We start from the raw sequence: 24946 nt of genomic DNA on the forward strand, positions 1-24946 counted from the left end.
TCCGGGTAGTCCGTGGCGGTGTGGGCTGTCCTTAGACAGGCTCCGCCCCTCCCAACTCCCCATCCGAGCCTGTGACTGGCCTTCGGTGCGCCCGGGGGCGTGGCCGGCGAGGCGGGGCGCGGAGGGGCGGGGCTCCCGGAAGCCGCCCCTCCTTCCAGCTTGCCGGCCTCTCCGAGCCCGCGCTCCCAGCTGCAGAGCGCCTGGCTTGCCTCCCGCGCGGTCCCCGCCGGCCCGCCGCCCCCGCTCCCGCCCGCGCCCGGAGCCCTTGCCTTGCGCCCGATGGTGAGCAGTGTGTTGTGCCGCTGTGTGGCCTCCCCGCCGCCGGACGCCGCCGCCGCCGCCGCCTCTTCGTCTGCCTCATCGCCGGCGTCCGTGGGGGACCCCTGCGGCGGCGCTATCTGCGGGGGCCCGGACCACCGGCTGCGCCTGTGGAGACTCTTTCAGACGCTCGACGTCAACCGGGACGGCGGCCTGTGTGTCAACGACCTGGCGGTGGGGCTGCGGCGCTTGGGACTGCATCGCACCGAGGGCGAGCTCCAGGTAGGCTGCGCGCGTCCTCAGCACTGGCGGGGAGGGAGCCCCTCGAGGGCCGGGTGACAGGTCTCGGGGGACGGCCCCTTGGGCTGGGCGGAACCCCCACTGTCCAGAGGAAGGGTGCCCCCTGACTCACTGAGGGACACCCCACTTATGCCCTGGTGGGAGCGGGGCTCCTTCCTGACTTCCTTGGGTGCTTGAGCCGGGTTCTTCGTGGACACAGGTGGGCATCCTCTGGGCTTTCTGATGGGCGAAAAGCCCTTTCTTGCCCAGAGTAGAAGGCCAGGTCTCAGGAGTGTGACTTTGTCACCTCCTAACCTCAAGGCCAAGCTGGACGCTCCCTTCACCCAAGGATGGGTTCATCTATCAGTCCCCAGCAGCACCCCCTCCTTTCCCTCTCGTTTCCATGCCAGCCGTGGGCCCTGATCTGGTTCCTCTCAGGAACATGTGGGAGTTGAAAAAAAAATTGGTATTGGGGTTTCAGGCTGATCCGTGTGGACGTGGGCGGCGAAGACTGACAGTTCTCATGGTTTAGGCTCATCTCCATTGCCCTGTTTATCCAGAAAATGGGATCGTGATCCCTGCGGGGTTGGAGTGTGGACGGAGTGAAAGAATCTGGGGGAAATTTTTTTTTCTAAAAGTCAAATCGAGATTGTCACTGTTGTGGGCTCTTGGCCGAGGTGTGGGCATAGGGGCGCAGAGAAATGGTCATCCCTGGGCCTGCCAGGAAGAGAAGTGCTGGCCTTTCTGTATGAGAACCTCAGAGCAGAAGCTGTTTCTTTCCCTTCTGTCTCTTCCCCTTCAGTCTGACTTGGCAGGTGTAGCTGCCATTTTCCCAAGTATTTCATTTACTGTAGCTTAGCCTGATTTACAACCTGTAATAGGACTCCTGAGTACTTTACCTAAGAACCTGTTTCACAGCTGAGTTAGTTTGGTCCATTTGTACACATGACAATTAGAGAATCTCATAGCCAAGTATGAAAAGAATCTGGTAAACCGCCAATGAATTAAACCAATTTGTTGGGTGGGTGTACATAAGTTGTTAACTCATGTTCAAGATTCTTGGATCAACATCCAAGGTATTTAGCGCTAACTATTAGGATCAGTCTAGGAGGACCAATAGTAACTCTACGCAAGATAGAATGGTTGAGTTAAGTCCAGGAGATTTAGAGACAAGTTTTTTTTGTTTGTTTGTTTTGAGATGGAGTCTGGTTCTGTCTCCCAGGCTGGAGTGCATTGGTGCAATCTCGGCTCACTGCAGCCTCCGCCTCCTGGGTTCAAGAGATTCTCCCGCCTCAGCCTCCCCAGTAGCTGGGATTACAGGCATGTGCCACCACACCCAGTTAATTTTTTTTTTTTTTTTTTTGAGACAGAGTCTCACTCTGTCACCCAGGCTGGAGTGCAGTGGCACAATCTCGGCTCACTGCAAGCTCCGCCTCCCGGGTTCACGCCATTCTCCTGCCTCAGCCTCCCTAGTAGCTGGGACTACAGGTGCCCGCCACCACGCCCAGCTAATTTTTTATTTTTTGAGTTTTTAAGAGAGACGGGGTTTCACCGTGTTAGCCAGGATGGTCTTGATCTCCTGACCTCGTGATCCGCCTGCCTCAGCCTCCCAAAGTGCTGGGATTACAGGCGTGAGCCACCGCGCCCGGCCACCCAGCTAATTTTTGTATTTTTAGTAGAGATGGGCTTCCACTATGTTGGCCAGGTTGGTCTCGGGCTCCTGACCTCAGGTGATCCACCTGCCTTGGCCTCCCAAAGTGTTGGGATTACAGGCGTGAGCCACCGCACCCAGCTAGAGACAAGTTTCTTTTTGTTTTGTTTTGCTTTGTAATGTTTCTAGTCAGTTTTACACAAAATAGTGTTGTGAACTGGAGATTTTCCTGTATGTATCTGATGAATACTCACTTGAAAAGACAGAATGGCTGGCCGGGCACAGTAGCTCATGTCTGTAATCCCAGCACTTTGGGAGGCCAAGCCGGGTGGATCACCTGAGGTCGGGAGTTTGCGACCAGCCTGACCAACATGGAGAAACCCCGTCTCTATTAAAAATACAAAATTAACGGGGCGTGGTGGCGCGTACCTGTAATTCCAGTACTCGGGAGGCTGAGGCAGGAGAATCGCTCGAACCCGGGAGGCGGAGATTGCGATGAGCTGAGATTGCGCCATTGCACTCCAGCCTGGGCAACAAGAGCGAAACTCCATCTCAAAAAAAAAAAAAGAAAGAAAAGAAAAGATAGGGAGGCTAAACCCAGAGGGTTTCTGTTTCTGCTTTTGTGAACTTACCCACTTGGCACTGCTGCTAGGCACATTGAGAACGTCTGGCTGCTGGAGCATGTTAAATGTCTGCCCCATGCTTTGTGCCTCAACTAGAGTCACAATGTTCTCGAGATTCAAGGCACATCTGATATTGATCCTAATCCGTTTTTTTAGTGGTGAATTTCTCGGGGCAAATAAGGAGAAAGTGATCATTTTTCTTTCTGGTTTTGAAAGAAAACTTTTATTAACCAAAGAGAGCCTAGCCCCTTGGGGTCACTTTGACTCTAAAATCTTTGACTCCGTGACAGATCTAAGTTCCATGATAGGAAGCATTTCTTTGTTTTGGTGTGTGGATTTAGTAGAGTGTATTTCATTTATTTATCTATTATTATTATTATTATTATTACTTTTCTGAGATGGAGTTTCACTTTTGTTGCCCAAGCAGGAGTGCAATGGCATGATCTCAGCTTACTGCAACCTTCACCTCCCAGGTTCAGGTGATTCTCCTGCCTCAGCCTCCCTGGGACTGCAGGCATGCTGGGACTACAGGCACGCGCTACCACGCCCTGCTAATTGGTTTTTTTTTTTTTTTTTTTTTTTTTTTTTTTTGTATTTTTAGTAGAAACGGGGTTTCACCATGTTGGCCAGGCTGGTCTCAAACTCCTGACCTCAGATGATCCGCCCACCTCGGCCTCCCAAAGCACTGGGATTACAGGCGTGAGCTACCGTGCCTGGCCTATTTATCTTTTTGTTTTTTGTTTTTTTTTTGAGATGGAGTCTCGCTCTGTCGCCCAGGCTGGAGTGCAATGGTGTGATCTCACTGAAACCTCTGCCTCCTGGGTTCAAGCAATTCTCCTGCCTCAGCTTCCTGAGTAGCTGGGATTACAGGCGCCCGCCACCATGCCCGGCTAATTTTTGTACTATTAGGAGAGAAGGGATTTCACCATGTTGGCCAGGCTGGTCTCGAACTCTTAACCTCAAGTGATCTACCAACCTCAGCCTCCCAAAGTTTAGGGATTACAGGTGCAAGCAACTGTACCAGGCAGTATAGACTGTATTTCTACAACTTTTTTGGCTTTTGAACAAATTCAGTTGTTATACAGCTTTGAGATCGGAAATAATTTATTAGCTCATTACCTGTAAAGGAGCACAAGTTAGTCCTGTGGGGAACATTTGAAGTATTGGAGAGAAGATCTGCCTTTTTGTAAATAACTGGGCAACAGGAAGACACCCTGCCTCTTGTACCCCCATACCACTTCCTGTTGAATTAGCATTAGTATTAACTGCCTACAGAAAAAGCAGTGCTGCGGCTTTGCAGAGCTAGCAGGAGCCGAAAGGGAACTCTGGGGCCCTTTGGGTCAAAATGGGTCATCTGCCATGGGAATAGATGTTGAAGAACACATCAAACTTTGGAAGGTGCTTCCTGTGGCCCATATGAAACCAGTAGGAGATGCTAGGGTTTGCACAGGAATCAGCTGTGAGTGCTTATCGGGGGTGATGGGTAAACCCAGGCCATGTGACTTCACAAAGCCTCTTCTTAGCTTATAACAGTCTGGGTCAAGTTTTCTTTAAAAGTAAACCAGCAAGTTTTGCCATCTGCCTTTGTTTGAGAAGAGATGGGACACTCATAAAAATTGCTTAAAATGGAAGTGGGCAGAGAAACCGATGGCAGCCAGCCAGGGAAATTTTCTTTTTAAAGGGCATGTAAGCGAGAAGCTCGTTCTGGGACAAAAAAAAAAGGGAAGAGTTCATTAAAGAAGAAAGAAAAAAGATGACGACAACAGTAGTGACTTTGGGAGATGAGACTCAGCCAGAGCTAATTATAGATTGCCTATTTAAGGCATTTTCATGTGACCAAATACAATCTGTGTCTTAAAACAAATTTAAAACATAGGTTAGAACTCAGGCAGCCAATTAGAGGAAGAAAGCAAGCTGTGTTGTGTGTAAACAGTTGTCTTTTCAGCTGAGGCTTTGGGGCTCTTGTAAGGGGCTGGTGTTTATTGCAGGTGAGGTTCCAGATGAGCTGCAGTTTGCTCATTTAGAGACTGGCATCCACACCATCTCTTTTGAGCCCTATAAAAATTTGTGAAGTAAGCAAGTCAGTAAAATGATTTTCACTCCATTTTACTAGAGAAGGAACAACAGTTCAAAAAAGACAATGGAACAACCTCAAAGATTGTTTGATCGCTAGGAAATTGGACCAGAGAAGGAATTGGAACCATCTTCTGATCCTGCCCCTCTCCTCCTTAAGGCAGCTTTTTTCAGGAACATGAAGAGAATTCTCAAGTTCTTTTGGGGAAACTTGAGAAAGAGGAGGAGAGATCATTTAGAACCACATATTTTGCTCCCAAAGTATAGGTTTCAAGATTATCCACAGTTTACCCTGTCAAAGAACAAGAATCCGCCCTCCTCTATTTCTCTCCCTGACCTGAGCAATGCACATGAGGCAATCCCTATTGACTTGAAATTATTGAATGGAGATCAGTAATGTCAAGTTGGTATTGCTTAATCAGACACACTGTTGAACTCTATACTTTTTAAATGTTTGGCCATTTGTGGATGTTTATCAAAAGAGCCAGACTTAGATAAGACAGTCTACAGAAGAAAGCTCTTTTCCAAGAGATAGACATTATTTGCTATAATATAATGGCCTTTTAGGAAAAGAAAAATGCTTTTCACAGATTGGATTAAATTCTTATATTAAACTAATTGTGTTATATTGTTGCATAATCAGTCCCTGGCTCAAAGTCATAATCATCAAGTCAACTAGAATACTTTTTTTTTTTTCAAGACACAGTCTTCCTCTGTCACCCAGGCTGGAGTGCAGTGGCGTGATCTCAGCTCACTGAAACCTCCACCTCCCCGGTTCAAGCGATTCTTTGCCTCAGCTTCTGGTGTAGCTGGGATTACAGGCCTGCGCCACCATGCCCTGCTAATTTTTATATTTGTAGTAGAGATTGGGTTGCGCCATTTTGGCCAGGCTGGTCTCCAACTTCCGGCCTCAAGTGATCCACCTGCCTCGGCCTCCCAAAGTGCTGGGATTGCAGGCGTGAGCCACCATGCCTGTCCTTGAGAAGATTTTTTTTTTTTTTTTTGAGACGGATTCTCACTCTGTCACCCAGGCTGGAGTGCAGTGGTGCAATCTCGGCTCACTGCAACCTCCACCTCCCTGGTTCAAGCAATTCCCCTGCCTTAGCCTCCCAAGTAGCTGAGATTACTGGCGCACACCACCACGTCAGGCTAACTTTTTTATGTTTTTAGTAGAGACAGAGTTTCACCATGTTGGCCAGACTGGTCTCGAACTCCTAACCTCAGGCAATCCACCCACCTCAGCCTCCCAAAGTGCTGAGATTACAGGCATGAGCCACCATGCCCAGCTGAGAAGATTTTTTTTTAATGAGTTGATATTTGGAAAGATGCAGTCCCATACCTGATCCTAAAACCAAGTAACAAATAAGAATAGGGCCGGGCGTGGTGGCTCACACCTGTAATCCCAGCACTTTGGGAGGTCGAGGCAGGTGGATTACCTGAGGTCAGGAGTTCAAGACCGGCCTGGCCAACATGGTGAAACCCCATCTGTATTAAAAATACAAAAATTAGCTGGGCATGGTGGCACACGCCTGTAATCCCAGCTACTCGGAAGGCTGAGGCAGGAGAATTGCTTGAGCCCAGGAGACGGAGGTTGCAGTGAGCCGAGATCGTACCAACACATGCCTGGCTGACAGAGGCAGACTCTGTCTCAAAAAAAAAAAAAAAAAAATACGAGGCTGGCCACGATGGCACTTTATGAGGCTGAGGTGGACAGATGGCTTGAACCTAGGAGTTCGAGACCAGCCTGGGCAACTTGGTGAAACCCTGTCTCTACAAAAAATACAAAAATTGGCTGGGCGCAGTGGGTCACACCTGTAATCTCAGCACTTTGGGAGGCTGAGGTGGGCAAATCCCTTGAAGTCAGGAGTTCGAGACCAGCCTGGCCAACATGGTGAAACCCCGTCTCTACTAAAAATACAAAACTTAGCCAGGCGTGGTGGCGCATGCCCTTCTATAGTCCCAGCTACTTAGGAGGCTGAGGGAAAATTGCTTGAACCCGGGCAGCGGAGGTTGCAGTGAGCCAAGATCACGCCACTGCACTCCAGCCTTGGAGACAGAGTGAGATTCCATCTCAACAACAACAACAACAACAAAATTAGCTGGGCATGGTGGCCCATGCCTGTAGTCTAGCTACTTGGGAGGCTGGAGCAGGAGGATCGCTTGAGCCTGGGAGGCTGAGGTTGCAGTGAGCAGAGACTGTGCCATTGCACTTCAGCCTGGGCAACAGAACAAGACCCTGTCTCAAAATAGATATAAATAGAGAATGAGAGAGCACGAGCCTGTCTGATCTGGAGCTTCAACTGGATGAATTTTTTTGATGTTCAAAGAGTTATTACTGGCCAGATGCAGTGGTTCACACCTGTAATCCTAGTACTTTGGGAGGCCAAGATGGGTGGATCGCTTGAGCTCAGGAGTTCAAGACCAGCCTGGGCAACATAGCAAGACCCCATCTCTGTTTTTTATAAAATAAAAAAAAAGAAAGAAAATGGGGGCCGAGTGCGGCGACTCACACCTATAATCTCAGCACTTTGGGAGGCTGAGGCAGGCAGATTGCCAGAGGTCAGGAGTTCGAGACTAGCCTGGCCAACATGGTGAAACCTCATCTCTACTAAAAATACAAAAAAACTAGCCAGGCGTTGTGGTGTGCACCAGTAATCCCAGCTACAGGAGGCTAAGGCAGGAGAATCACTTGAATCCAGGAGGCGGAGGTTGCAGTGAGCCGGGATCGCGCCACTGCACTCCAGCCTGGGTGACAGTGTGAGACTCTGTCTCAAAAAAAAAAAAAAAAGAGTTATTACTTTTTGAAGTCTCACATCCCCACAAGGGAATGATAGAAACAAATATTTTGCTGGTATTCATTTCTTCATTTCTATTCCAGCTGAGTCTTGAATTCCTGAGCTCAAGCGATCCTCTTATCTCGGCTTCCCAAAGTGCTGGGATTACAGACCTAAGCCACTATACCCAGCCAACTTTTTACTTTATTTTATTTTATTTTATTTTATTTTATTATGCCTGTGACACAGCCTCAGGGGTCTTGATGACATGTGCCTGGCAGCCAACTTTTTATTTGTTTATTTATTATTTGAAACAGGATCTTGTTCTGTCACCCAGGCTGGCGTTCAGTGGTGCAATCACAGCTCACCGCAGCTTTGACCTCTCAGGCTCAAGCTATCCTCCCACTCAGCCTCCCAGGTAGCTGGGATTACAGGTCTGCACCACCATGCCCAGCTAATTTTTGTATTTTTTGTAGAGACGGGGTTTTCCTATGTTGCTCAGGCTGGTCTCGAACTCTTGAACGCAAGTGATCCTCTCGCCTTGGCCTCCCAAAGTGTTAGGATTACAGGCATGAGCCACCATGCCCAGCCTAACTTTTTTTTATTTTTATTTTTATTTTTATTTTTTTTGAGACAGAGTCTCGCTCTGTCGCCCAGGCTGGAGTGCAGTGGCGTGATCTCAGCTCACTACAAGCTCCGCCTCCTGGGTTCACGCCATTCTCCTGCCTCAGCCTCCCTAGTAGCTGGGATTACAGGCGCCCACCACCACGCCCGGCTAATTTTTGTTGTATTTTTTAGTAGAGACAGGGTTTCACTGTTAGCCAGGATGGTCTCAATCTCCTGACCTCGTGATCCGCCCGCCTCGGACTCCCAAAGTGCTGGGATTACAGGCGTAAGCCACCACACCCGGCCCTAACTTTTTATTTTTACCCATTAATTGTACTAATGCGAATTTGGCAGAACCATAGAATTTAGTCTTGGATGGGTCACGGGCCATCGTGGCCACTAGGCAGCCTTCCACCCAACATGGAGATAAGCGCTCCTGGAGCATCGCTCGCACATGGTCATCCGCCCTTTCTATTGTGGACCTAATTGGAGTCACTGTGAGTTCTCTGTCATTGTTAGACTGAAATCTTGTATCTGCTGCTGCCCATTGCCCCATGTGTACCTTCAGGAGCAAGACAGAAAAGTGATCCAAGGGCCCTTTATCTGAAATCTGTAGTCTTATCTTCCTATAATCTCTGCTGCTGCTAAAAACAGGTATCATCATGCACTTCTCACGTGACGTGCTGTCCATACCTTACAGTTCCCTTAGCTGAGACAATAACCCGTGGGGTTTATAGTACAGACTTTCCTCGGAAATGTTACGCTGATTGAAAGAAGCCAGTCGCGGCCGGGCGCGGTGGCTCACGCCTGTAATCCCAGCACTTTGGGAGGCCGAGTCGGGTGGATCACGAGGTCAGGGGATCGAGACCACGGTGAAACCCCGTCTCTACTAAAAATACAAAAAAAATTAGCCGGGCGCGGTGGTGGGCGCCTGTGGTCCCAGCTACTCGGGAGGCTGAGGCAGGAGAATGGCGTGAACCCGGGAGGTGGAGCTTGCAGTGAGCCGAGATTGCGCCACTGCACTCCAGCCTGGGCGACAGAGCAAGGCTCCGTCTTAAAAAAAAAAAAAAAAAAGCCAGTCGCAAAGATCATGCACTATATGATCCATTTGGGTGAAAGTCCAGAATGGAGAAGTCTACAGAGACAGAAAATTGAGTAGTGCTTGCCTACCTGGGAGTGGGGTACTGGCGGGTAGAGAGATAGGAAGGTGAGATGAGGTTTATTTTTGAGGTGATGGAAATATTCTCAAGTTGACTGGAGTGATGGTTGCACATATCCGTGAAGATACTGAGAACCATTGAATTGTATATTTTAAATGGGTGTCTCATGCCTGTAATCCCAGCACTTTGGGAGGCTGGTCAGGAGTTCGAGACCAGCCTGGCCAACATGTAGAAACCCCATCTCTACTAAAAATACAAAAATTAGCCGAGCATGGTGGCATACATCTGTGATCCCAGCTATTCGGGAGGCTGAGGCAGGAAAATTGCTTGAACCTGGGAGTTGGAGGTTGTAGTGAACCGAGACTGCGCCACTGCACTCCAGTCTAGGCAACACAGTGAGACTCTGTCTCAAAAAAAAAAAAAAAAAAAAAAAAGGGTGATTTGTATGGTATGAGACCTGGGTTCAAATGTTCCTTCTGCTGCTTGCTAGCTGAGTGACCTTGAACAAATGACTCACCCTCTCCAAGTCTGTTTCCTTATCAGAAACTTGTTAGTATGAGGACCTACTGCATAAGAGGGGTGTGTGGGTTAAATTAGATAAAGCATAGAAAGAGCCCAGGACTGGGTCTGGCACATATTCACCAAGTGACTTCCCCATTGGTTCTTTGAAAATAAGGTGCCCGGAATTGGTCAGAATCACCTATATTTTGCCCCTAGTTTGCTTAGGTGAAAAGCGAAAGGCAAGGGAGGGCAAAGCCTGGGGACATCAGCATTAAAGGGTGTGTGGCACCCAGGGAGACATAACCCCATCCCAGCAACCTGGAGAGGGAGAAGCTTCCGTGGTGTGGAAGGGGATGTCCGCTGTGGAAAACCTGGTCTCTGTGGACATCAAAATGAGCAAAGAAACAATAAAAAGTTGTAGTAGAGTCACTCACTCTATGTACACAAAAAGATGTCTTTGACCTGCATGCTTTCCCTGGACAGAAACGGGACCTCCTCATCTTACAAGCCTGTTGCCCTCTCATAAGCCATGGATCGTCTTTCCTAAGTACAGAGTTGACCTTGAAGCTGTGAAAGTGGAAGTTCAAGTCGAGCTTACTTCAAAGCTTTGGAGATTATCTCACTAACCAGCATTACTTTGCAGAAGTGAGACTAAGGCTGGGAGGCTGGGTTGCTTGGAGGCCAAGCCAGTTCCAGAACGCGGGATTTTGACTCTGCCCCATTTAGCTCGATGCAGTGCCTCCTTCCTTCTTTGACTGTGGACCCTTAACTTGCCTTTAAAACTTGGCCACATTTATTTTCATAGTTTATGACATTGATATACCTGTGCATAACTCTGTCTCAGCATTTTAAGGCCCTGGTGGTGCACAGGAAGCAGTGACTAAAATAATAGGTACACTGTTCCTAATACGGGATATAAAAGACTCAACACCACACCTGAAAAAAGAAGCTGTTGTCTTAAAGATGCATCTTCCTTTAAAGTAAATGAGTAACAAAGGTAGGCCGTAAGGAGCTTCTTATCTACTTTAAGCTCGTAGCTGGCTTTTCCAGGAAGTTTGAGATGAGTCATGACTCATTTTCTGCAGGGTCAATGGGGAAACTGGAGAGGTGGCTGTCCCTGTTCCTGCCGGTGCCTGAAGCTTTCAGTGTTGTTCCATCAAACTCCTGTGCTCCCTCCTGTGCTCCTGTGCTCCCTCCTGTGCTCCCTCCCTGTTGGCTGGAGTCTAATGTGACGCTTCTTCTAAAACACAAGACCGCCTACATTGTGTAAGAAGATTCTCAAAAACCATTGATTGAAATGCAGCTGATGCCAAAAAAAAAAAAAAAAGTGGAGAGAGGGTAGTTTAGATCACCAAGAATAAGAACCAACTGGCTGGGCATTGTGGCTCACGCCTGTAATCCCAGCCCTTTGTGAGGCCAAGGCAGGTGGATCACTTGAGGTTAGGAGTTCAAGACCAGCCTGGTCAACTGGCAAAACCTTGTCTCTACTAAAAATACAAAAAAAAAAAAAAAAAAAATTAGCTGAGCCTGGTGGCGCATGCCTGTAATCCCAGCTACTGGGAAGGCTGAGGCAGAAGAATTGCTTAAAAAACCCAGGAGGGGCCAGGCGCGGTGGCTCACGCCTGTAATCCCAGCACTTTGGGAGGCTGAGGCAGGCGGATCACGAGGTCAAGAGATTGAGACCATCCTGGCCAACATGGTGAAACCCCGTCTCTATTAAAAATACAAAAATTAGCCGGGCATGATGGTACGCGCCTGTAGTCCCAGCTACTCGGGAGGCTGAGGCAGGAGAATCATTTGAACCTGGGAGACAGAGGTTGCAGTCAGCGCAGATCGTGCCACTGCACTCCAGCCTGGCGACAGAGCGAGACTCCCTCTCAAAAAAAAAATTAGCTGGTCCTGGTAGTGTGTGCTTGTAATTCCAGCTACTGGGGAGGCTGAGGCAGGAGAATCGCTTAAAAAAACTCAGGAGGGGCTGGGCATGGTGGCTTACGCCTGTAATCCCAGCACTTTGGGAGGCTGAGGCAGGTGAATCACTTGAACCTGGGAGGCCGAGGTTGCAGTGAGCCGAGATCACACCACTGCACTCCAGTCTGGGCAACAGAGTGATACCCCATCTGAAAAAAAAAAAACAAAAAAAACCCAGGAGGTGGAGGTTGCAGTGAGCTGAGATTGTGCCACTGCTCTTCTGCCTGGGTGACAGAGCGAGACTCCATCTCAAAAAAAAAAGAAAAAGAACCAACTGTCTGTTAAGTCCTTATCTGTGGAGTAGATAGGACACAGTGGAATGGTCCTGTTGGTTAAAACCAGCTATAGTGCACACCTTCATCAACCTTGTTGGCCTTTTTTTTTTTTGAGACAGAGTTTTGCTGTCGTTGCCCAGGCTGGAGTGCATGGAGGCATGGAGTAGATCGGATTACAGGCATGTGCCACCATGCCCGGCTAATTTTTTTTTTTTTGTATTTTTAATAGAGATGAGGTTTCACCATGCTGGCCAGGCTGGTCTCGAACTCCCGACCTCAGGTGATCCACCCACCTCGGCCTCCCAAAGTGCTGGGATTACAGGCGTAAGCCACCACGCCCAGCCATTGTTGGCCTTTTCTATCCCACTTGCCCAAAACCCTGTTGTTGCTTTTGGTTAAGGCCTTTAGATTGAGTTGGAATCCATATAATGTTAGAACTGGAGTGTTTTCAAGGTTGTTCAGTTCACTCCCCACATTTTACAGGCCGGAGAAGTTAAGCAATTTGTCCAGCGTCCTATAAAGGCATTGTAGGGGGGATCTTAGAGAGAAAGACAAGGTTCCTCAGCACTCCTTAGTGATGCATTTATGGACACAGTTAACTTTTTTCCTTTTTTCATTCACGTCTTGGGTGTATTTTTTGTTTGCCAGAGTCTCTTCCTCTCTAACCTATAGAAGAAGGAAAAATAGGATCTAAGGGTAGATAGTTCTATAGCTAAATAATTCCTTTTCTGAATTGTTTAGGAGAGCTGGCCTGGTTTAAACCAGTTATTAGCCGGCATTCACCCAGTTGCCCTCCCACCCTGAACAGCTGTGCTGCGTGTAAGGCAGCCCAGGGAGGGTTTCACCCCCTTGACCTCTCTCCTGCCTGTGGTCCTTGTGCAAAGCAGAGCAAGCAGCTGGTGAGAGTTAAGTTTGTGTTGATTCAGACCATCTCAGTGTGAGTGCAATCCTGAGATCAGTTTTCAGAAACTAAAAACATTTTATGTTGCTTTAGTAATAAATTTGTTGGTTTGCTTTTTCACATGGGAGAAGGAAAGGAGAGGATAAGGACAGGGTGGGTACAACAAATAGGCTCACATGGACGAATTGTGTGGCTCCCACTGGCCAGTGTTGGGTTGCTTCAAAATTTTTTGAACATTTTAGGTGATTGGGTTGTTGCATGCTGGCCTCCATACCATATTCACCCCCTGCTCCTTACACTTGGTGCTTATGTCTAATCTAAAGGAGAATCATGCTCTTATAAGAGCAGAAAAAGAAGAGAAATTAGGCCGGGCACAGTGGCTCGTGCCTGTACTCCCAGCACTTTGGGAGGCTGAGGTGGGAGGATTGCTTGAGGCCAGGAGTTCGAGACCAGCCTGGGCAACATAGGGAGACCCAATCTCTACAAAAAATTTTTAAAAATTAGCCAGGCGTGCCTGTGGTCCCAGCTACTTGGGAGGTTGAGGTGGGAAGATCCCTTGAGCTTGGGAGGTTGAGGCTGCAGTGAGCCATGATCACACCTGCACTCCGGCCTGGGCGACAGAGCCAGACCCTGTCTCAAAAAAAATAAAGTAGAAATGCCATATTTCCACGCAGACTCTTGCTTCTGCAGAACTTGGCTTGTTACATCTTAAAATCCTACACTTAGAGTTGGGTAAATTTGTATGCCTCTAACTTTCTTGTAGAGAAAAGAAAAAGACATCTTTAATATGCATTCACCTTGAACTTGGGACCTCGAGGGGGACCGGCTTTTCACCAGGAATAAACAGAAGCCATACACAAGACTGAGGGTTTTCGTGCCGGACTTCTCTTTTCTTTCCACAGTTACAGGAGTTTTCTTTAGGGAGTTTTTGTCAAAGCTAGATTTTCCAGTTCTGTTTCCTAAAATGCAAATAGATCATGGATTTCCTTTTTTCATTATTGCAGTGCTGTCATCTGCCATACCTTAGTTTCATTTGTGCCAAATGAGGGGAGTTGTGGCTCCTCTTCATTGTCCAATTGTTGCTGAGTCACGCCAGGTGGGCATTTAAGAGTCCTGCCTTACAGCCTGAAACTCCAGCCGCCCAGCGCAGGCGGCACATAGGAGCTGAGTTTTTCCATTGGCTGATTGGTTCATTCCAGCGGAGACTGACATTCACCTGCTACAGTCCTGCCTCTGGAATAGCCTGGCACTGCCATATATCAGTATATAAAAGAGAGTCTTCAAACTCTTGCCTCCTGTACCACCCAAAAATAATTTTGAAAACAGCATATCCCCTTGCACATTTTGTACATCTGCTTTATTATTTTTATTTTATTTTATTTTAAGACAGTCTCGCTCTGTTGCCCAGGCTAGAGTGCAGTGGCGCAATCTTGGCTCACTGCAACCTCCGCCTCCCGGATTCAAGGGATTCTCCTGCCTCAACCTCCCAAGTAGCTAGGATCACCACGCCCGGCTAATTTTTGTAATTTTAGTAGAGACGGGGTTTCACCATGTTGGCGGGGCTGGTCTCCCAACTCCTGACCTCGGGTGATCCACCCACCTCGGCCTCCAAAGTGCTGGGATTACAGGTGTGAGACACCGCGCCCAGCCTGTACATCTGCTTTAAATGTTTTTGTTTGAGGCCAGGCGCAGTGGCTCAGCCTGTAATCCCAGCATTTTGGGAGGCTGAGGTGGGCGGATCACAAGGTCAGGAGTTCAAGACCAGCCTGGCCAACATGGTGAAACTCCATCTCTACTAAAAAATACAAAAATTAGCTGGGCATGGTGGCGGGCACCTGTAGTCCCAGCTACTCAGGAGCCTGAGGCAGAAGAATCGCTTGAACCCGGGAGGTGGAGGTTGCCGTGAGCCGAGATAGTGCCATTGCACTCCAGCCTAGGTGACAGAGTGAGACTCCATCTCAAAAAAAAAAGTGTTTTTTTGTTGGTTTTGGTTTGGGTTCTGGTTTTGGCCAAAATCTTAGAGCTGCATATTTGACTCATTTAATTTATGGAAAAGGCCTTAAACATGACCATATTGGCTGTGCCAGTCCTCATCAAATCAATCAGCCTAATCATTCTTTCCGTCAAATAAAATCTCGCTTCATCTGTTAACTTTCTAAAAAGTGTTAATACTCTTCCCTCTCATGGCTTCTGAGTGTTAATATTTCTTTTTTTTTCCTTTTTTCTTTTTTTTTTTTTTTTTTTGAGATGAAGTCTTGCTCTGTCGCCTAGGCTGGAGTGCAGTGGTGCGATCTCCGCTCACTGCAAGCTCCGCCTCCCGGGCTCATGCCATTCTCCTGCCTCAGCCTCCCGAGTAGCTGGGACTACAGGCACCCAACACCACGCCCGGCTAATTTTTTATTTTTGTATTTTTAGTAAAGATGGGGTTTCACCATGTTAGCCAGGATGGCCTCGATCTCCTGACCTTGTGATCCGCCTGCCTCGGCCTCCCAAAGTGCTGGGATTACAGGCGTGAGCCACCGTGCCCGGCTGAGTGTTAATATTTCTAAGATAGGTACTAGGCAGTTAAGGAGGTGATGAAACTTGGAGATTGCCGTGGAGTCGGTCAGTCCTGAGAACTCACTTTCTACGTTGTTCTTCTATGACTCCTTTGGGAATCTCCAATTGTCTTTGTGTGTGGTGCTCCAGGCGCCTTTATACTCCGGGCATTTTATCAGGGTAATTTGGAGTGAGTCAAGTGCCCATGATTCGACTCACTACTTCCCTCTAGAGGTGTATTCCATTACTATTCTCTGAAAAGTACCGATTCTAAGCCCCACTAACCGACTGAATGGACCTCAGTGGGCTAAGGGCATTCCAAGTAAACGCGAAAAACTAATTCAGGCCATGATGGGAAGGGAGGGACATGCCTAATTATACCCTCCTCTCTGCAATTCAGGCACAACCGACCAGCATTAACATTAAAACAGATTTTTTTTTTTTTTTTAATACAGTCTCACTCTGTTGCCCAGGCTGGAGTGCAGTGGCGCGATCTCGGCTCACTGCAACCTCTGCCTCCTGGGTTCAAGCGATTCTCCTGCTTCAGCCTCCCCAGTAGCTAGGATTACAGGTGCCCACCTCAGCCTCCCAAAGTGCTGGGATTACAGGCTTGAGCCACCGCGCCTGGCCTGACACTCCCTTTTGTTGATTCCAGGTCTTTAGATAATAACCCTTTCAACCCCAATTTCCAATCAGAAAATCTTTGAACTCACCTATGATCTGGAAGCCTCCGCCTTCAAGTTGTCCCACCTTACCGGGCTGAACCAATGTACACCTTACATGTATTGACTGATGTCTTCTTGTAACTTCTGTCCCCCTAAAATGTATAAATCAACCTGTCACCCAGCCACCTTGGGCTCATGTTCTCAGGACCTCCTGGGGCTGTATCATGGGCCTTGGTCACTTATATTTGGCTCACAATAAACCTCTTTAAATATTTTACAGAATTCGATTCTTTTCATTGACACCATCAGCCTCTATTGTCTAGATTCTTAGAACAGTGGTTATTTCTGCAGGTATTAACCTCCTCTTAACCAGGTTCTATTGATGTTTATAAGCTACTTTTACAAGAGGGTTACACTTGGCAGTCTATCCCTCGATATGGGTGATTCATCCTACCCAAGAAAGCTAGATGTGAAAGGAAAGAAATGTACTGTATTAACCTACAAGGAAATCAAAGACGCAAGATAAATGTTTAAAAAAATATATATTGGGCTGGGCACAGTGGCTCACATCTGTAATCCCAGCATTTTGGGAGGCCAAGGTGGGAGGATCACTTGAGGTCAGGAGTTCAAGACCATCCTGGCCAACATGGTGAAACCCCCATCTCTACTAAAAATATAAAAATTAGCTGGGTGTGGTGGCGGACGCCTGTAGTCCCAGCTACTCGGGAGGCTGAGGCAGGCGAATCACTTGAAGCCAGGAGGCGGAGGTTGCAGTGAACCAAGATCACACCACTGCACTCCAGCCTGGGCAACAGGAGCAAAACTCCGTCTCAAAAAAGAAAAGAACTGGAACAGGTGTGGTGGCTTACATCTGTAATCCAAGGCGAGGAGGCCAAGATGGGAGGATCACTTGAGCCCAGGAGTTCAAGACCAGCCTGGGCAACATAGCAAGACCCTATCTTTGCATATATGCAATATATATATTTAAATACATATAGGCAAGGTATGCAATTGAACACATTTCCATTGATTCCTGTCTTAGGTGCTGGTCTAGGGAAGTTTAAGATAAATAAGGCATGATCGCTAACACCTAGTTTATTATTTTTTTCTTCTGCTTGCTTTGCGTTTAATTTGTTCTTTTCTGATCTCTTAAGGTAGAAGCTGAAGTCACTGATTTTGAGACCTTTCTTTTCTAATATAGGTATTTCCTTCTAAGTACTGCTGCGGCTGCATCCTACAAATTTTAATACATTGTGCTTTCTCACCATTCAAAATGCTTTCTAATTTCCTTTTTGATTTCTTCTTTGACATATCACGTGAATCATTTACAGTTGTATTATTTAATTTCCAAATATTTAGGTATTTTCCAAATATCTTTTTTTTTTTTAAGAGACTGGATTTTGCTATGTTGCCCAGGCTGGTCTTGAACTCCTGGCCTCAAGCGATCCTCCCACCTCAGCCTCCCTAGTAGCAGGAACTACAGGTGCGTACCTGTCATTTTTTTCCAATTTAATTCCACTGTGGTCAAAGTACATACTTTGTATGAGTTGACTTGTTTTATGGGTGGAATATGTTCTGAGTGCCCTTGAAAAGAATGTGTATTCTGCTGTTGTTGGGTGGAGTATTTTGTAAATGTCAGTGTGGTCAAGTTGGGTGTTTGTTTTTTTTGTTGTTGTTGTTGTTTTAGACAAGATCTCACTCTGTTGCCCAGGCTAGAATGTGTGGTGTGATCATATCTCACTGCAACCTTGAACTTGTGGGCTCAAGCAATCCTCCTGCCTTACCCTCCCGAGTACCTAGGACTACAGGTGTGAGCCGCTATACTCGGCTAATTTTTTTTTTTTTTTTTTTTTTGAGACGGAGTTTTGCCCTTGTTGCCCAGGCTGGAGTGCAATGGCGCGATCTCAGCTCACCGCAACCTCCACCTCCCAGGTTCAAGCAATTCTTCTGCCTCAGCCTCCGGAGTAGCTGGGATTATAGGCATGCACCACCACACCCGGCTAATTTTGTATTTTTAGTAGAGACAGGGTTTCTCCATGTTGGTCAGGCTGGTCTCTAACTCCCGACCTCATGTGATCCGCCCGCCTCGGCCTCCCAAAGTGCTGGGATTACAGGCGTGAGCCACTGCGCCTGGCCACTTGGCTAATTTTTGTATATTTTCTAGAGACAGGGTCTTACTTTGTTTCCCAGGCTGCTCTGAAACTCCTGACTTCAAGCAATCCTCCCACCTCAGCCTCCCAAAGTGCTGGGATTACAGGTGAGAGCTACCATACCTGGCCTAGTTTTAGAATCTTAAACAGTATGCTTTGATTTCTATCCTCCCAGCCTTTGAGCTGTGGTCCTCATGCATTTTACTGTTACACACGTTATAAACCCACAGTGTATTGTTTTATTTTTGCTTTAAATAGTCACTTATCTTTTAAAGATACTTAAATAGGCTGGGAGCAGTGGCTCATGCCTGTAATCCCAACACTTTGGGAGGCCGAGGTGGGTGGATCATCTGAGGTCAGGAGTTCAAGACCAGCCTGGCCAACATGGTGAAACCCCATCTCTACTAAAAATATAAAAATTAGCTGGGTGTGGTGACGGGTGCCTGTAATCCCAGCTACTTGGGAGTCTGAGGCAGGAGAATTGCTTGAACCTGGGAGGCAGAGGTTACAGTGAGCTGGGATCACACTATTGCAGCCAGCCTCAGCCTCCCAAAGTGCTGGGATTACAGGCGTGAGCCACCACGCCCGGCCCCCAGTCATTCTTTTATTTTATTTTATTTTATTTTTTGAGACAGAGTCTCACTCTGTCGCCCAGTCTGGAGTGCAGTGCAGTGAAGCAGTCTCGGCTCACTGCAACCTCCGCCTTCTGGGTTCAAGCAATTCTCCTGCCTCAGCCTCCTGAGTAGTTGGAACTACAAGCATGAGCCACCACGCCTGGCCAGTTTTTGTATTTTTGGTAGAGATGGGGTTTCACCATGTTGGCCAGGATGGTCTCGATCTCCTGACCTCGTGATCCACCCGCCTCGGCTTCCCGAAGTGCTGGGATTACAGGCATGAGCCACCATGCCTGGCCGGAACCCAGTTATTCTTATCTGTATGTAATGGGTCTTGTTTTCTCTGTCTGCTTTTAAGATTTCCTCTTTATCACTGGTGTTCCGAAATTTAGTTGTGATGTGCCAGAGTTAGTTTTTTCGATGTTTCTTGTGCTTAGGATTTGTTGAGCATCTTAGATTTGTAGATCTGTAGCTTTTAATAAATTTGGAGAAATATTTGGCCATTATTTCTTTAAATTATTTTTTCAGCCCCCTCCTTCATGGACTCCAGCTATGGGTGTTAACCTGTTTGGGTCATCCCACCGCTCACCAATGCTCTGTTTGTTTCCTCTGTGTTTTATTTTAGGAAGTTTCTATTGCTGTGTCTTCAAGTTTATTAATATTTTCTTCTGCAGAGTCTGATCTGTTAAAACCATTTTTCATCTGAGACACTGTAGTTTTTACCTAGAGTTTGAGGTGGGGCTTTTTAATCTGCGGAGTCTCTACTTGACACACTTGATCTTTCCTTTACTTTCTTGTGCATAGGAAGTACAATTATGATAATTTTGAATGTCCCTGTGTACTAAGTCTATCATACATGTCATTTCTGCTCAGTCTCTATTGATTTCTGTCCTCATTATGGGTCATCTTTTCCTGCTTCTTTGTAGTTCCTATTCATTTTTTACTGGATTTTGCCCTCTTGGGTGCTGGTTGTTAGTGTATTCCTATGAATATTCTTGAGCTTTATCTTGGAGTAGTTTGACCCTTGCAGGGCTTGCTTTGTTGGGCGGAACAAGGACAGCATTTACCCTAGGGCTGGCTTTGCCTCACTGTAGAGGCAAAACCCTCTGAGCACTCTTTCTGAACCTCCCTGTATTCTGAGGTTTTCCACTCTGGCTGACGGGAACGGGAACTATTCCTAGCCCGTGATCCTTTGGGACGGTTCTTTCCCCATGCTCAGGTAGGTTCCTCCTACCCATGCACTGTGACTCCCTGGGGACCCTTGGGGGAGCTCACTCTCTGCAGATCTCTCCTCTCCAGCGCTCTGTCTGGCACACTCTAGCTGCCCTGGCCTGGCCTCCCCAGCCTCCCAGCCCCATCTCTTGAACATCAGGAGGCTGCTGGGTTCCACCTGGCTTCTCTGCTCTGCACCTAGACTGGAAGCTCCATGCCGGAAGCTGGGACAATGGGAGGTGCTCCCGGCTTCATTTGTATACATTGTATACATTTCTCAGGAATCAGTGTCCTTAGCCTGTTGTCCAGTGACTGGGAAAGATTGTTTTCTGTTTTATCTGCACTTGTAGTTATAGGCAGGAAGGTGACTTGGTCCCTGTTAATCCCATCTCTGCTAGAAGCCCTTGAACTCATAACTCAGTTCTGTGGTAGGAGGAAGTGCATTAAATTAAAAAGTGGTAATCTACTAAATAAGGGATTTCTCTTATGTGTGTAGATGGGAGGCCAAAACATCACTATCTCCTCCATCTGGCCAGACTTTCTGTGCCTAAAAACAGGGTTCACATTCATTAAAGGATTTATTTATTTATTTTTGAGACAGGGTCTCACTCTGTCAACCAGGCTGCAGCCTCCACTTCCCAGGCTCAGGTGATTCTCCCACCTCGGCCTCCCGTGTAGCTGGGACTACAGGTGCGCACCACCATGCCCCGCTAATTTTTGATTTTTTTGTAGAGACAGAATCACATTATGTTGGCCATGCTGGTCTCAAACTCTGGGCTCAAAAGACCTGCCTTGGCCTCCCAAAAGTGCTGGGATTACAGACGTGAACCACCACTCCTGGCCAAAGGATTTTTATTTTCTTACGGTTTTTGGCTGTGGACTGGCTCTTCTTTAGTATTAAAATGACCTAGTTGCATGACTCACGATCATTTTGTAGATAATAATAATAAAATAGCTAATAGCTCCGTGGACTGTCCTAAGAGCTTTATATATTCTCTAATTTAGTCTTTAACCAAATCTATGAAGTACTAACTCCATTTTGCACATAAGGATAGTGAAGCACAGAGAGCTGAAGTATCTTAGCCAAGATTACACAGCTAATAAGTGATGGCCAGGATTGGAATTTGGGGTCTGGCTCCAGAGACTGTGCATTTAATCAACATGCAAAACTGCTTCTGGACAAGTTCTGTTTATCTAGTGAGAGGGCAACAGATACAGGCTCCTTCAGCTTTCAGAACAAGCCTTAGGACCCCATCTCAACCATCTTACTTTCTCTCCAGATTGTCTTCTTTTTTTTTTTTTTTTTTTTTTTTTTTGAGACAGGGTCTCACTCTCACCCAGGCTGGACTGCAGTGGCACGGTGATGGCTCCCTGCAGGCTTGACCACCCGTGCTCAAGTGATCCTCCCACCTCTCAGCCTCCTGAGTAGCTGGGACTACAGCACGCACCACGATGCCTGGCTATATTTTTTTACTTTTTGTAGAGGCAGGTTTCTCCACATTGCCCAGGCTGGTCTCAGACTCGTGGGCTCAGGCAGTCGGCCCACCTCCATCTCCCAAAGTACTGGAATTACAGGTGTGAGCCACTGCGCTCGGCCTTCTTTTTCAATGATTGTTTTATTTACATGTGTACGTGTGTATGCCTGGGTCATACATGCTTATGGTTCAGTTTCGCAAGATATAAGAGGATGTTTGGTGAAAACACGTCTCTCATCTGCCTTTCTCCTCTCAAAGCCCCAAGTGTCCTCCCTGCCCCACACCCTCTCTTCAATTTGATTGTCTTTCCAGAGGCCGTCTTCACAAATAAAAGCTAGGAATAAATAGCAGCACACAATCCCCTTTCTTCTGTACTTTGTCTTTTAACAAGTTGGGGTTTTTTGTTTTTTGTTTTTGAGATGGAATTTCGCTCTTGTCGCCCAGGCTGGAGTGCAATGGTGCGATCCTGGCTCACTGCAACCTGTGCCTCCTGGGTTCAAGTGATTCTCCTGCCTCAGCCTCCCAAGTAGCTGGGATTACAGGTGCCTGCCACCATGCCCGGCTAATTTTTCTATTTTCAGTAGAGACGGGGTTTCTTCATGTTGGCCAGGCTGGTCTTGAACTGTGCCTGCCTTGGCCTCCCAAAGTGCTGGGATTATAGGCATGAGCCACTACATCCGGCCTTGTGTTTGTATTTTTTAAATAATGGTTGTGGGGCCATGCATGGTGGCTCACGCCTATAATCCCAGCACTTTGGGAGGCCAGGGTGGGTGGATCACTTGAGGTCAGGAGTTTGAGACCAGCCTGGCCAACATGGTGAAACCTTGTCTCTACTAAAAATACAAACATCAGCCAGGCATGGTGGCAGGTGCCTGTAATCCCAGGTACTTGGGAGGCTGAGGCAGGAGAATTCGCTTGAACCTGGGAGGTGGAGGTTGTGTTGAGCCAAGAGCAACCCACTGCACTCCAGCCTGGATGACAGAGCGAGACTCCATCTCAATCAATCAATCAATCAATAAAGGTTGTGAACACTATCAGAGGGTCACCTCAGTGAGGAATGACAGTAGCCAGTGCATTTATCTGTTAGTAAACTAAGAAACAAATGACCAAAGATTAATTCCTTTTTATTTATGACCTTTTACTCAGTTCAGTCTACAGACTTAATCTGTGCCTGGTCCTAGGGGTAGAAAGGTCTGTGACTTGGTCCCTGCCCCCAGGCAGCTCATCTTCTGGAGGGAGACGCAGCAGAAGTAGCTGCTGTGATATGGCGTGTGCTCTGCTGGAGAAAACTAGATCTTGAAACAAGGAAAAATGTTTCTAGAATGCTCTTAGGACATGCTGCCGAGGACTCTTGATGGCGTTGCACTTGATGGTGAGTGCCTTCTGGAAGCAACCCGGGTGGAGGGCAGGGAGTTACTTTTGCTAAGGAGCCAGCTCAGAGTGGATTCTGTAAGCTGAGCCTCATCTGGAGCTTGAGTCCGCACCTCCCTGCAGAATTGCCGGGCTTCATGCAGGCAATCAGCTGCCTGTGATTGGAGGGCTGGTGCTGGTAGGGATAATGAACTTGGTAGTGTCGGCAGAGGTGATTGGCCAGGCTCTGCTGCAGTGAGAATGCAGACTGGATGCTCGGGTCCTCGGCTTGGGTGATGAGCGAGGACAGCTGAATAACTGGGAGCTCGAAGTTGCTTGCTGCCTCCGGGAGTGGTCTGCTTGGCTGTTGCGTTTTCTTTTTCTTTTTTTTTTTTTTTAAAAAAAAGCCAAACGTTTGCTCACCATCACCTGCAGAAGTGAGTTTTTATTGAAGAAGCTCCAGCTGCTTTCTCCTTATTGCCGGCAGCCCGGCAAGGCTCCCTTAGAGTGAGCTACTTCTCAGGCTGGGCACGACAGCAGTGCTAGCACATTTGAAAAAGCAGGAAACCGCCCCTGCATGCAGAGCTTCCAGCCTGAGAACTCCCAGGCCAGTCCTCCCAGCAGCTGTGTAGCCAGAGAGCCTTGGTATTGTGGTCACATCCCTCAAAAGTGAACAGTCACCATCGGAGGCGTTTGGAGGAGACCGTGATGTTGCAGATGCTGTGGCATTTCCTAGCTAGCTTTTTCCCCAGGGCTGGGTGCCAAGGCTCCAGAGAGGGGGACGATCATGAAGTCAGAGGCACCCCAGCCCCTGCCCGGAGAGACCAGATGGCAAGCTTTTTGGGGAAACAGGACGGAAGGGCTGAGGCCACGGATAAAAGACCCACCATTTTGCTGGTGGTTGGACCTGCAGAGCAGTTTCCTAAGGTAATGTTGGCCTCAAGAGGACCTCCTAGTTTAGGGCCTGGTCTGGGATCATTTTCCTGGGGAAAAAACGAGTGTGGGGAGGAAGGGAGAACTCACAATGTTAGTTCGGGGTTCAGGGAGAAGTGGTGGGCAATGAGGAAGCCCACAATTCAATCTCAAATCTTTCTGTGGCCCCTGTGAAAGCTGCATCACCCACTGCAAGCACCCCAGTGTGGCTGTTGAGGGAAGGAAGGTTGCGATAGATTTGCCTTAGGATTTGTTAGTTTGGCTGAAGAAAGCCATTTGAAAGTGAGGGGCAGACTGAAAGTGTGCCTTAGCTTATCTGAACAGCTCAGGAAGGGCGAAGCTAAAGGGGCGAGAGAGTGCGCCTCAACCGTGGAACCCAGTTGCTTGGAGCTGTGGGGGTGGTCTTGGCATCCTGAAGGTTACAGTCCCCTTGCCTGGGTCTGACCCATCTCTCCTTTGGGTCTGGGAGGAAGAGTGAAGGCATGAGACTGGGTCCGAGGAGAGGCTGGAGTCATGAGGTGCAGAGGCTGGTGTCCCTCTGGAAATGACTGTGGCCGCTGCGGGTCTGCCAACTGCAGGGTCTTTCATCCCTCCTGAGCCCACAGCGTGAGTTACCGTCCTCACAAGAGCCAAGGTAAGTGGTAGTATCCCCATTTCGTAGATGAAGAAACTGAGGTGCAGAACGGTTACATTATTTGCCCAGGGTTAAACAACTAAAGAGAGGTGGAGCTGAGATTTCACCCCCAAATCCTTGTCCTGTGCTGCCTCGTTTTCCCCTTAGGAAAGTAGTTTTTAAGGAGACTAATGGAGTGCTCCGTATTAGAAAGGAAATTGCCATTTGGCTCAGATTTGTCCTCCCTGCTGTAGGAGTGACCTTGTTCACCTCCTGAGCTTTGGTTATTTTGAATCTTTTTACTCAGGATAAAAATCAGAGAAGAAA

General features: G+C 47.7%; 1 protein-coding gene across 8 annotated transcripts in view; it reads left to right on the top strand.

Moving 5' to 3' along the window:
* Window positions 1–143: 143 nt before the first annotated feature.
* SLC25A25 (solute carrier family 25 member 25) overlaps window positions 144–24946 on the top strand; it is a 40989-nt gene continuing 16186 nt past the window's right edge. For 2 of the 8 annotated variants that reach the window (XM_054500991.2, XM_054500998.2), the window contains exon 1: window positions 144–540. In XM_054500991.2, coding sequence (XP_054356966.1) covers window positions 280–540 — 261 coding nt within the window. In that variant the 5' untranslated portion in view covers window positions 144–279. Of the gene's footprint in view, window positions 541–22943; window positions 23096–23323; window positions 24001–24946 lie in introns of those variants that run through there. The other 6 variants (XM_054500990.2, XM_054500997.2, XM_063650361.1 and 3 more) reach the window with 5 other exon arrangements.

Source organism: Pongo pygmaeus, chromosome 13, assembly GCF_028885625.2.
Source record: "Pongo pygmaeus isolate AG05252 chromosome 13, NHGRI_mPonPyg2-v2.0_pri, whole genome shotgun sequence".
Taxonomy (NCBI): Eukaryota; Metazoa; Chordata; class Mammalia; order Primates; family Hominidae; genus Pongo; species Pongo pygmaeus.